The sequence below is a fragment of the Balaenoptera acutorostrata genome, chromosome 12 (assembly GCF_949987535.1).
Source record: "Balaenoptera acutorostrata chromosome 12, mBalAcu1.1, whole genome shotgun sequence".
Taxonomy (NCBI): domain Eukaryota; kingdom Metazoa; phylum Chordata; class Mammalia; order Artiodactyla; family Balaenopteridae; genus Balaenoptera; species Balaenoptera acutorostrata.
This window is the reverse complement of record NC_080075.1, coordinates 75,548,757-75,561,388: the sequence shown is the minus strand read 5'-3', so window position 1 is coordinate 75,561,388 and position 12,632 is coordinate 75,548,757. Positions and strand designations below refer to the sequence as shown.

The window sequence follows — 12,632 nt, the reverse complement described above, 5'->3', positions numbered from 1 at the left end:
CCCCCGCCCCCACCCCTCAGCTTGCCCCTGCAGATTCGGACAGCCTAGCTGGGGTGGGTACCTCTCTGGTGCTTCCATGACGCTCTGAACGCTATGGCAGTGAACGCAGTTAATGAAAGTGTTGGTTTAGTTGCCGGCCTTCTCCCCCAAGTCTGTGAGACCGAGTTGACCGGCCCCCCTCACCCCAGCTTAACACAGAGTAGGTGCTAGATAAATATGTGTTGAACGGATGGATGAATGAATGGCTGGATAGATAGGTGGGTGGATGCACGAGTGTCTGCATGCCTCCCGCAATAGCCTGGTCAAGCTCCCGAGCAGTCGCGTCAGGGTCCCTTCCCCCGAGCCCCGCCCCGGTCGACCCCACCTTTCCGCGCCGCTCCGCCCCGCCGCCCCCTTCCCGGTGGCCCCTCCCCGCGCAGGTCCCGACTCCAGCCGCACCTCCTCCGACTCTGCAGTGGCGGCGGGGTGGCGAGCCGGAGCGCCAGCGGGCCAGGGCCGGAGCCGAGCCGGGGTCGGGGAAACAGCGGGGACCCTCGGAGGCGGGGCCAGTGGGACCGCGATGGGCGTGGAGATCGAGACCATCTCCCCGGGAGACGGTACCGGGTGGCGGAGCACGGGGAGGAGGAGGGGTCTCGGGGCGGAGCCCGGCGGGCGGGGGTCCGATTCCGAGGTGGCGCGGAGGGTGCTGAACAGGGAGAGCTGGCCTAGGATGGGGGAGGCGGGAGAAGACCCTAGATGGGACTGTTGGATGTCTAGCACACATCCTTCGCCATCCCCTTACGCGCCTGCTCACCTAGAGGAACGAAGGCGGAGGCTGGGAGGCTGGGGTCTGCGGCCCGCCACCGCCCCGGGGGCCTCGGGCTGCCGCTGCCCGCGGCTGGAACCGCTCGGTTATCCGCTACTCCTGATTTCCTAGGGCCGTGTTTTAGCTCCGCTTTCCCTGCCCTGCTGGGTGAGCTCTGGAAACAGGGGAAAGGAAATGCTGTGGGGTCTCTTCTGCTCGGGGCAGCCCCCTTCTAACGCGCCCGCCTCCCGGCCTCTGGTTGGGCGGCCCCCTGCGATCTGGGCGTTGAGACGCTGTAGGGACCGAGCCAGTCTGGGAATGGAGGAGCGCTTCTTCCACTGCCTCTGTATCTTGCTTTATCCTCCCTGCCCCACTCAGCCTCTCCGGCCATCCTGTACACTCCCATGGCTTTCATTATGGGCTGCAAACCGATGGTCTCCAAACTTAAGCCTCCAGCCCAGGCCTCCAATCTGAGTTCCAGGTGGCCCATTTATCCAGCTGCTGCTCAGCCTCTATCTGGACATCCCACGGATCCCTCAAAGTCAGCAAGTCCAAAACAGAACTCATGCTCCTGGTCTTCCCCACTCCCTAGCACTCCTCTGTGTTCCCTTGTTTCCTGCCTCAGGATTGGCACCAGTCACTTTCCCAAGCCAGACGTTACAGGCATCGCCCTTCTGTAATTGAGTTTGGATGTGCCAGGAGTAGCTATTTCTTTATTTCTTAAACCAACCTTAATTCAGACTGGAGCCCACATTTCTGCAGGATTTGACAGGCAAACTGCATGTCAGACATTATTGACACTCCCCCACCCCCAGGAAATTGGAGGGACTCTTGGTTCCTGGCCACCCTTATTGAAGAGCAGTGGTCCCTAGAAGTCCCAGCCACAACCTTGGACCACCCATGGGCTACAGGCTTCTTTTTCCATACTGGGAACCATGGTGCTGCATCCCAGGAAACATCTCCCTGAGGCCTTTTTACCCCCCGGGGCACTGCCATAGAGTTCTACCAGTGGCCTCCAGGCCTCTTCTCCTTTCCCTGGTTCAAAGAAGCCTTTCGAGTTTTCTCTCCTTATCCTCCCTCCCTGGCTAGACAAGGGGCATTTTCTCTTGAAGGGGGATCAGATTTTTAGGGAAAGCCTGGAGGAACTTTGGCCTTCTGCTTTTAGCTCAGTCTAAACCCCTGAGTCAAGAAAGCACAAAAGAGCCAGCTACCATGCTATAACCCAGAGGGGCAATGTACCAATTAATATTTCAACGACTACGCTGCAGTGCTGGGGATGCCTGCCTTGGTGGAGCCCACTCCAAATCCTGCCAAGTTCTCCTGCTGAATATCTCTAAGGCTCCATCTCCTCAGCCCCTGCCCTAGTTCAGGCCACCATCATGTCTCACCTGGATTTCTGCACAGTCTCTAAACTGGTCTCCCCACCTCCATTCTCACCTCCTGGCCTTTCATCTGGCCTCCCACCTCACCCCCACCATTTTCCCCACCACAGCCTGAGCACTCTTTAAAATGCATATTTGACCATGCCCCTCCCTGGGCATAAAACGTTTTAATTAATCTTCCTTTTTCTCCAGGCAGACAGTGATACAGCCTCCTGTTACCTTCCACGCTAGAGCCTCATCTCTTACTACCAGTACCTACCCCCACCACCAACTTTTCCTCCGGCTTTATCGAGCTGTCTGCCAGTTGTTAAACACACCAGTCATTCTGCAAATATTTATTGAGCATATACTGTGTGCTAGACCCTAGGATTACAGCAGGGAACCAGACAGGCTCCCACTACTGCTCGATTTGAAGCCTTTGAACATGTGGTTCACTCTTCCCAAATTATCTCCCTTACTTCCTTGGTAAACTACTCATCTTTTAAGACCCAGTTTAACCATTATCTCCTCTCTGATACTTTCGCTGCTGCTCAGTCAGTTGCTCCCTCCCAAGGGCCCCCATCTAAAATGTTGGCTCAGCTCTTAGCCCTCACAAGGCTTTAAATCCCACTCAAATTTATACCTCCAGTGCAGACTCTCCATCTGTCTACTTGTAGTACAAATTCACATGTCTAAGAGGCATCTTAAGATTGCCACCTGCACAAATCTGTTCCTCATCAGTCTTCCCCATCTCAGGAATCAGCTCCTCCATCCTTCTAGTCGCCCAAACCTAAAACCCAAGCATCGTGGTTGTTTTCTCCTTCTCTCTCATCCTGGACCCCATCTCCACGCCATTAGCATGCCCTGTCAGCTCCAATTCCAAAGTATATTTCCAATCTATTTTACTCTCTTCTCTGCTGCCAACCACTTTAATTCAAGCCATCATTGATTTTCTGTCTGGATTATTGCAACAGGCGCCTAAGTGTCCATCCTACACACAGCAGCCAGAATGATCTTATAAAATCTTAATTCAGATTATGTCATTCTCTTGCTTAAAACCTCCAGTGCCTTCCTGTTGCACTTAGAATTAAATCCAGCTCTGCAAGGCCCTGTATGATCTGGCTCTTTCCCACTTGTCTCCACCTCCTTCCCTTCTTTCCAGTCATCTAGGCTCCTTACTGTCTTGTAAATGCACTGATCCTTTTCTGCCTCATGGTTTGTGTGCTTGCTGCTCCTTCTTCCTGCAGTGCTTTTCCCAGCGTATTGCTCATCCTTCGAGTCTCAGCTGAAATGTTATCTTCCCTGAAAGCCTGTCCTGGACCACCCATTCTAAAATGGCCTGTCCCACTGTATCTCTCTGTAATTTATCATTGTGTTTATTTTCTTTAGAGAACTTACCACAATCTATATTGTCTTGTTTATCTGAGTATTGTTTGTCTCCCTCCATTAGAATGTAAACTCCAAAAGAGTAGGGATCTTGTCTGTATAATTCACTGGTGTATCCCGAGATCAGGCCCAGGCCTTGCACACAGCAGGTATTCCGTAAATATTTGTGAATGATTGTGTTTATTCATCCTTGTGCACAGTCATCACCCTGCATTATAATCTATTATTTGTGTGTCTGTTTCCCTAACCTCATTGTGAGTTCATAGATTGCTCTGTGTCTCTGGAATCTAGTCCAGGCCTGGCAGAGAGTAGGCTGTCAGAAAGGTTCGTGGAATGAACGAAGGAAAGTAAAAAGAGCAATCAAAGAAAGGAAAAGGACCAAGAGAGAGTGGAGTTGTGGAACCCAAGGAAGTAAAGTTCAAATCAAGGCCAGAGAAGTAAAGTGACTAATCTGGCTCGTACAAAGCACAGAGCCAGAAGTGGAACCATGGGCATCTCCATGGTATGGAGGGGAATGTGGGCCAGAGCTGTTGGTCACAATCACACCTGAAATGTCCCAGGCGACTTTCTCCAATGCGCTGTTTGTTCATCTATCCTCATGTCTCCTTGCAGGAAGGACATTCCCCAAGAAGGGCCAGACGTGTGTGGTGCACTACACAGGTAGGCTTCACTCCCTGAGCCCTCATCCAGACCTGCCCCTCCCCAGGCAGGTCTCTCCTCTGATACTCCTCTCCAGAGGTATCAGCTCCCCCAGACCAGGCCCAGAGCCCAAGGCAGCCAAGCCTCCCTCTGACCAGCTATCCCCAACTCCTCCCAGCCAGCCTTGAGGGAATGAGAAAGGGGGCTTGCAAGGTTAACCCCTGCCCTCTTATACCACCTCCATTCCCCTTCTGTCTGTTGCAGGCAGGGTGGAGCCCTGGCCCTCCTGGTGCTGTCCGATACTTGGAAATTCCCCTCACAGCTCTGAGAGCCCTGACCCTCCCTGCAGACTCCCTTTTCATCCTACAGTGTTATTAGAGCAGTGGAGGTCAGCTTCCTGAGAATTCCCTTTCTTTTTTCAGAAACAGACTATTCAATTCAGCCTACTGTTATTGATCACCTACTGTGTGTGAGATGCTGTGCTGAGCAGTAGGGGCACAAAAATGAAACCAGAGGATCCCTACCTTCATTGGGCTGGGGGGGTGGGGGAGGGCAGGAAGTCAACTGGAGGCTCTGACGCAGTGCCAGTGCGAGGTGCGGGTGGCAGTGGCTGTGTCAGGGTGCTGTGCGGCCAGAGCAGGCCCCGCCTCTGCTGAGCCCTCTTGGATGATCTGCACTGGAAGTCCAGGTGGGCTGAGATCCTGAGGACCGCTGGCGGGAAGATTACAAGCAGATGTTTGTTCCAGGGGTTGAGTGCTCTGCCTTGTGACCTGCTTCCCAACGTGGCAAACTTGGTGACGGCCACTTAGCAGACAGCAAGGCCAGTTTAATTCCTAGGACATAGTCCGATGGGGCCAATTTTAGCAGTTCTCTGGGCCAGTGTGAAGTGCCAGGTTGATTCTAGGCAGACAGTGTGGGTATTTCTCAACAGCTGTGTTGCCGGTCGCTGACGTCAGTGGGCTGGAGCTGTGTTTTATCTCCTGGTGATGTGGCCTAATTACCATGAGTCTTCTGGGGCCTCTGACCTGTGTAATTGATTTATCTGTTCTACATGTTGCAGACAGACCAGTCCTTGTCAAGTTACTCAAACCACAACATCCTTTTGCAAAGACCTTTCACAATACATACAGACAGGAGGCAATGTGCATTAAACACTGACATCAGCCATGAGTGGCTCTGCTCTGGGGAGCGACTGTCTCATCAAACCCAGCAGGAGGCTGTATGGGACTTTTTGGTAAACTTTTTTATTACATATAAATACGGTAGAGAATATAACTCTAAGATGTACAGCTCGATGAAATTTTTCTAAAGTGATCACACTTATGTAACCACCCCCAGATCAACAGACATTTCCAGCACCCCCAGGACTCTCCCTCTTGCCTCTTCCCAGTCATTACACCTCCCTAAAGGTAAACAGCATTCTAACTTTTTGTCCCTGTGGATTGATTTCACCTGTTTTTGAACTTCATATAAATGGAATTGTAGAGTCTGAACTCTTTTGTGTTTGGCTTATTTCACTCATTATGTCACTTTTTTCACTTTTTATATCTGTGAGATTTATCCAGAGTAGTTTGCTCTTTTTTATTCCTGTACAAATCATTGTATGGATATATTGCAATTTATTGTTTCTACAGTAGATGAACATTTAGATTGTTGTTAGTTTTTAGCTATTATGAGTTGTGATGCTTTTTGGTGCAGACGTGTAGACATTCTGGTCGGCTATATATATGCAGAAGCGGAATTGCCGGGGCACAGGGTTATACCTATGCTCAGATGTAGCAGATCCTGCCAAACAGCTTTCCAAAGTAGTTGTGCCAGTTTCCACTGATACCAGCAATGTCTGAGCATTTCAGTTCTACATCCTCATCAACACTTGGTGTTGTCAGGTTTTTGTTTTGTTTTTGGCCTGCCCTGGCGGTTTTGACTTGCACAGCCCTGATGATTAATGAAGCTGAGTACCTTTTCATGTGCTTCCTGACCATTTGGATATCCTTGTTAGTTCGCCCAAATTTTGTCCACTTAAAAAAAAAAATGGTGGTCTCTCTTTTTCTTATTGATTTGTAGGTGTTCATCTGTATCCTGGATATGAGTGCTTTGTTGGTTACACCTATTCCAGACATCTCCCATGCTATGGCTTGCCTTTTTACTCTTTTATTGGCATCTTTTGAACAGAATTCTTAATTTTAATGAAGTCCTACATATCAGTCTTTTCTTTTGTAGTTAGTACAGTTCAGAAATCTTTGTCTATCCCTAGGTCATGAAGATGTTCTTCTATTTATTATTTTATAGAAGCTTTATTATTTTATCTTTCATATTTAGGTCTGTGATTCATCTGGAATTGATTTTTATGTGTGGGTGAAATAGGGGTTCACTTTGACGTTTCATTTTCCCCCATATGCATATACAGTCAATCCAGCAACATTAATAAAAAAAAATCATCCTTTATCCATTGCATTCAGTGGCACCTTTGTCAAATCAGGTCACCATGTATCTGTGGGTCTGTTTCTGGACTGCATGGTTTTGGATGAACCTGCAGCAGTAGATAACAGTATATGGTCTGAAGTGGATTAAGTCATATGAAACCTGAAGAAATTGGGGAGTGAGCAAATCAGTCTTTAAATGGAGTGTGTGAATGTGTGTGTGCACATATCCATATGTGTATTGTACAAGTATGTGTCTGTGTGAATGTATTATATCTGTGTATCTAAATATTTTCCTAGCATCTGGCCATCGGGGTTTTCTTCTGAGGGTCTATGCATATATGCATGTGAGCATGCATGCGCATCTCTGAATATCTTAGCAACCTGTGTGTATGCATGAGTTTGTATTTGATCTCCTATATTTGATACAGAAGTATCCATCTGTGTGCATCTCTGTGTAGCGATAGAGTTTTCTTCTTTGCCTGATTTAGTACCCAGGGCAAGAGCACAATTTATTCTGCCCAGAAAATAGGTAAATAAGAATGTCTCCTGTATACATTTATGTTGTAGAAATTAGGAAGTGGAATCACAGATGCTCAGACACTGAGCAGGCCCAGACCTTTCATGTTACACATGGCAAATCTGAAGCCATGAGAGAGGAAGTAATTTGCCTCACTTCACACAATGAGTTAGTGTCCGAGTGAAGTCAGAGTCCAGTCTCTGAACTTACAGGCTAGGCCTTTCTCTGGTCCCAAATTGCCTTCTGTTGTGGTCCAGGGGCCACAAGAAGTCATGGAATAGCATCATTTACAGAATGTCTGATCTTTGAACTAGAGACACCAGTAAGAACAGAAAATAGAAAAGCAGCTCTTGGGTCTTAGGCAGCTGGACTGAGACAACACATGTACATCAGGGATGACAAGGTATTTGCAGCTGGAGGCTGAGAGATGCTCCAAACTGCTAAGACAACACTCAGGGTGTTCTGGGTTCACATATCTCTTTTGTATGAGGTCTGGAGGCCACCACTGACTGGCTGGGTCACTTTTTTAAAAAAATTTTATTTACTTATTTATTTTTGGTTGTGTCCGGTCTTAGTTGCGGCACGCGGGATCTTTCATTGCGGCACACAGGCTTCTCTCTAGTTGTGGTACGCACAGGCTCTAGAGCACGCAGGCTCAGTAGTTGCAGCTCATGGGCTCTCTAGTTGTGGCACGCAGGCTCCAGAGCGCACGGGCTCTGTAGTTGCGGCACGCGGGCTCTCTTGTTGTGGTGCATGGGCTTAGTTGCCCCGCGGCATGTGGGATCTTAGTTCCCCAACCAGGGATCGAACCCGTGTCCCCTGCATTGGAAGGTGGATTCTTGACCATTGGACCACCAGGGAGGTCCCTGGCTGGGTCACTTTACAGTTACAGTTCACTGTAGTAAAGGATGATATGACCTTTGGGTTTTGCGTGTTGGGGGAACCTTGGGCAGACCAGATGCGGACTCAGCCTGAGGATGAAATGCCTGGGAAAACAGACCTTCAGGTTGAGGCAGCTCCATGATAAAAGTTGCAATGTGCAGAAGTACTTGAGACCTGAATAGGGCAGGGAAGGGAAGGAAGGGGAGGGCAGAGAGAAGGTTATCAGGCAGACAGTAGCTAGATCTTAAAGTGCCTGGATACAATGTAGGCATTTGGATTCTGCCTCTGGGGAGTTACTGAAGTATTTTAAGCAAGGGAGTAATAGGATCAGGTATGTGTTTAAAAAAAAAAAATCATTCTGGGTACAGTATGGAGAATGGAATGGAGGAGTAAGAACAGAGCAAAAAGACCAGTTAGAGTTGGTTCCTGTACACAGGTGAGATATGATGGTGGCTTGATAAGGACACAGGGTGGTGGTGATAGAAATGGAGAAAAGAGGGCTTCCCTGGTGGCGCAGTGGTTGAGAATCTGCCTGCCAATGCAGGGGACACGGGTTCGAGCCCTGGTCTGGGAAGATCCTACATGCCGCGGAGCAACTAGGCCCGTGAGCCCCAACTACTGAGCCTGCGCGTCTAGAGCCTGTGCTCCGCAACAAGAGAGGCCGCGATAGTGAGAGGCCCGCACACCGCGATGAAGAGTGGTCCCCGCTTGCCACAACTAGAGAAAGCCCTCGCACAGAAACGAAGACCCAACACAACCAAAAATAAATAAATAAATAAATAAATAAATAATTAAAAAAAAAAAAAAAAAAAGAAATGGAGAAAAGAGCTGGACTCCAAAGATATGTAGGACTTAGTGATAGGCTGTATGTGGAAGCATCCAGGTTTCTTGCTTGGCCAACAGGACGGATGGGGAGGACTGAAAGACAGAAGGTTTGTACAGAATAGGAATTCCATTTTAGACATGTTGAACCTGAACTGGGAGTTAGCTCATGACCACAGTTCTTTTCCACCCTATCCTTGCTTTCACAGGAATGCTCCAAAATGGGAAGAAATTCGATTCATCCAGAGACAGAAACAAACCTTTCAAGTTCAGAATTGGCAAACAGGAAGTCATCAAGGGTTTCGAAGAGGGCGCAGCCCAGGTAGGATGAGGATCCTTGTTCAGGGGGATTTGAGGAGCTGGGGGTCTGGGCTCGGCACTCTGCCCTCCACCCTCACCCTATCACAGACCACTACTGCTTTGACTCCACTGTCAGGGCATGGCGATGCCACCTAGTTTCAGTTCTGGCTTTGTGTCCCCACCCTTTTAGTTGCCAGCATGACTCCTTTCTGTCACTGCGGGCTCTCATCCCAAGCACATCTCCCCAGCTAGTTCTGAGCAAGCCTGTGAGCTACCAGCTGTTTGGGACTGAGGCAGCAGAAGAGTTGGGGTGGGGTAGGCCAAGGTGATTTTTATTTTAAACTTAAAAAAAAACGCCCAATTTCAGACTTGCAAAAACATTGCAGGTAAAGTACAGTTCCCATATACTCTTTACCCAGCTTCCCCAAATGTTAATGTTTTACATAACCATAGTACAGTGATGAAAACCAGGACATTAACATTGATACAATACTATTAACCAATCTATTCAAATTTTTGAGTTGGTTATTCAAAATTTTAAAATTGATTATTCAAATTTCACCAGTTATCCCACTAATGCCAGACAAGTTCTTGAGGACTGCTGTGATGAGCCCTGGTTCAAACTCTTCTTCTTTGCTCTATGAAGTCATGTGATGCTCCTTGCTGTGGCCTCTAATCTCTAAATCTCTCTAATGAACTGCTTCTATCACCTACTTGAGCATGTACACGTACATGTGCTCTTTATACACCTCTTTAGGCTTCTTTGGAAGAAGGAAAAATTATGAACAAATAGAAGTGTTGGGCCATACGCTAATTGAATAAGCAGCAGTGTTTGCTGGATGAATGAATTTGAGACTACTTTGTAGAAGTTATTTTCCCGCAGTCAAGTCTCTTGTTAGTCTGAGGCACAATCTGCATTTGTTACAACTCTTAGCATCACTTCAGTGTGCCACGTATAAAACTCATCTCAGATCTTCAGAGTTACCATGAGGATGGTTTGGGAAAATGCCATAGTTATCTTACTTTTTTCTTTTAAATCAAGCTGGGTCCTCTTTCTCCTCTCCCCATCTGCCCCCACCCCTGCTAGATGAGCTTGGGGCAGAGGGCGAAGCTGACCTGCACCCCCGACGTGGCGTATGGGGCCACGGGCCACCCCGGTGTCATCCCTCCCAATGCCACCCTCATCTTTGACGTGGAGCTGCTCAACTTAGAGTGAAGGCAGGAAGGAACTGAAGGTGGCTGGAGATGGCTGCTGCTCACCCTCCTAGCCTGCTCTGCCACTGGGACGGCTCCTCCTGCTTGGGGCTCTTGATCAGTGCGCTAACCTCACTGCCCCAACGCATTATCCATTCTCTCTGCCCAGGTTGCTCTGTATGTGTTCCGTCATTGTTCACGCGCATCTTTGCTTGAGGAAACTTCAGTTGCAGATTGAAATGTTTCAGGTTGTGCATTTTGCGTGATGCATGTAGTAGCCATTCCTGATCACAGAACAGATTTCTTGTTCGCACAATCTACACTGCCTTACCTTTACTTAAGCCAGACACACAAGGTGCTCAGACATGAAATGTACATGGTGTACACAGAGGGACTTGAGCCAGTTGCCTTTGCTGTCACTTTCTCTCTCGGAAATTCTGCTGACTTAAACGATGTCCTTTTTGGAAATGATATGAAAAATAAAGGCTCTGTGCTTGACAAATTCCTGTCCATCCTTATTGAAGGTAGAAAGTGCTTTAAGGACCACATAAGTCAGTTGCCCTTGGGAAAAGAGTGGAAAGGAGAAGTAGCCAGGAGAGTGATAATAAATACAGTACAGGTTTCCCCCACTATCTGAAAGTAGAGAGTAGAGCATTCCTATGAAGCCTTTTGTAAGCTGAAATGGTATAAAGGGAAGAAGCAATTACCTGAGGGCACATCTTGCTTACAGATGCATGAAATAAATCGAGATAAAAGCACAGATGCTCACAGACACAGTTCAAAGCTATGACAGCTTGATGCCGAGATGCTGAGTATAGTTCTCGGGGAAGGAGCTTGGTGGTGTCACTTTCACCGCTCAGGGTTCATACTGCCTCTATAATGGCTCTGAACGCTATTTTTGCTTTTCTCCTTTTTTCATAAAAGCAAAAATCCTTTCTGGATTTCTTTCGTGCAGCAAAAACAGGTACTCCTGTAGGTCTTTCCTAAAAGTGAATTACCGTGAAGTGAACTTTCGAAAAGCAGGGGATACCTGTAGCTCCGACGTACCTATTGTACTTGCTGGGCCTTGTTCTATTTTTAATTTTTTCTAATTTTAAAATAAAATTACCACCAATCCTCTAAGCAGCCCCACAAGGTAGGTTATGACTTGCCACTCACCTCACAGGCTCAGAATTCCCCTCTGAGTAACTAAAGGAATACATTGTGCTCAAAACCCACAGTTTAGCAATCAAATGTGGGATGTGAACACTTTAGGTGATCAATCATGAAATCTACATTTGGACTTAGAATAAGAGGGATGAGCTCCCTTCTTGGAAAAGATGGAAAAGTACATTTTGTGCACCTAAAGAAATGAGGGTGTGTTAGGCCTCAGAGCCACACAGTAACTCACATTAGGAAGTTACTTTTGAAAATAAATGTGTGCTTATTTTCATCTAGATTTGCTCTAACATTACAGTGGGGAATTACTTCTGAGAAGAATGTATGATTTTGAACTTGTTTCCACATATGCTTCTTATTTTCATCTACATTTACTGTAACTTACAGGACTTTCCAGTTAGGTTTTACAACCAGCCTGCTTATTGATATGCGTTAGTGTACGTCAGGGGAGCCTGTGGCAATGTAGCTAAGAGATTTTTCTTTTAGTTGGCATGGGTGAGAAAAGCTCTTGGCCATAGTCAGAGTTATTCGGTCAGCGATGTCTTGGAATTGTTTCAAGACTGAGGGAGGGGCAGGTAACAGGTACTGTTAGTTTCCTTCACAGACTCACTGATAACACGTCACACGATGATACATGTGATATGGGGACACAACATCTTGATTATTTTATGTATCCCTTTTGTCTCCAAGAAGTCCTGGCTGTATTCCCCTGCTGAGGACTGAGGAGTTAACGAAGATGCAGTGCTTTAAGATGCAGGAAATGAAATGAGAAAGGGACTGCTTTGCTTTTAATCACCAGTCCCTGTGCTCACCTCTGCAGTGGGACCAGACCAGTCAGAAGGTGCTGCACTCATTCCTTTCTGGGGGGTTCCCTTCAGAATGTCTTGGTTCCTAGCTTTCCTCAATGATACAAATGTCTATATTTCTCAGAACTCAGCCTGTATAAAAGACAGTCACGTTTCCTGCTGTGACACCAATAGGATAACTAAAAATAGCACCAAGGACCACTTCAGGTGCCCATTATGGAGTCACATAAAAGATCTCAGTCTAGAGTATTTACAGCCAACGTGGTAATAGGAGACACTAAGAAGAGGTGGGGGGAAAAGCAAATACCTACTGGCTAGCACCTGGAGAGGATATGATGCTAGGCTTCACAGGCCCTGCTT

General features: G+C 47.5%; 1 protein-coding gene across 2 annotated transcripts; it reads left to right on the top strand.

Moving 5' to 3' along the window:
- Positions 1-432: 432 nt before the first annotated feature.
- FKBP1B (FKBP prolyl isomerase 1B) lies at positions 433-10,804 on the top strand. Of its 2 annotated transcripts, none has more exons than XM_057557886.1 (4): positions 433-596; positions 4,144-4,191; positions 9,024-9,136; positions 10,157-10,343. In XM_057557886.1, the coding sequence occupies exons 1-4, from the start codon at positions 560-562 to the stop codon at positions 10,199-10,201; spliced, it is 243 nt and encodes an 80-aa protein (XP_057413869.1). In that variant the 5' UTR covers positions 433-559; the 3' UTR covers positions 10,202-10,343. The 2 variants fall into 2 exon arrangements, with proteins under 2 accessions (XP_057413869.1, XP_007183512.1); XM_007183450.3 differs by having other exon boundaries at positions 436-596; positions 10,202-10,804.
- The last annotated feature ends 1,828 nt before the right edge of the window (positions 10,805-12,632 follow it).

Excerpts from the sequence above, each read along its gene's own strand:
- FKBP1B (XM_007183450.3), top strand. The coding sequence starts at position 560 with ATGGGCGTGGAGATCGAGACCATCTCCCCGGGAGACG. Across the intron at positions 4,192-9,023 it reads GTGTGTGGTGCACTACACAG|GAATGCTCCAAAATGGGAAG; the intron begins GTAGGCTTCACT and ends TTGCTTTCACAG. Across the intron at positions 9,137-10,201 it reads TCGAAGAGGGCGCAGCCCAG|ATGAGCTTGGGGCAGAGGGC; the intron begins GTAGGATGAGGA and ends CACCCCTGCTAG.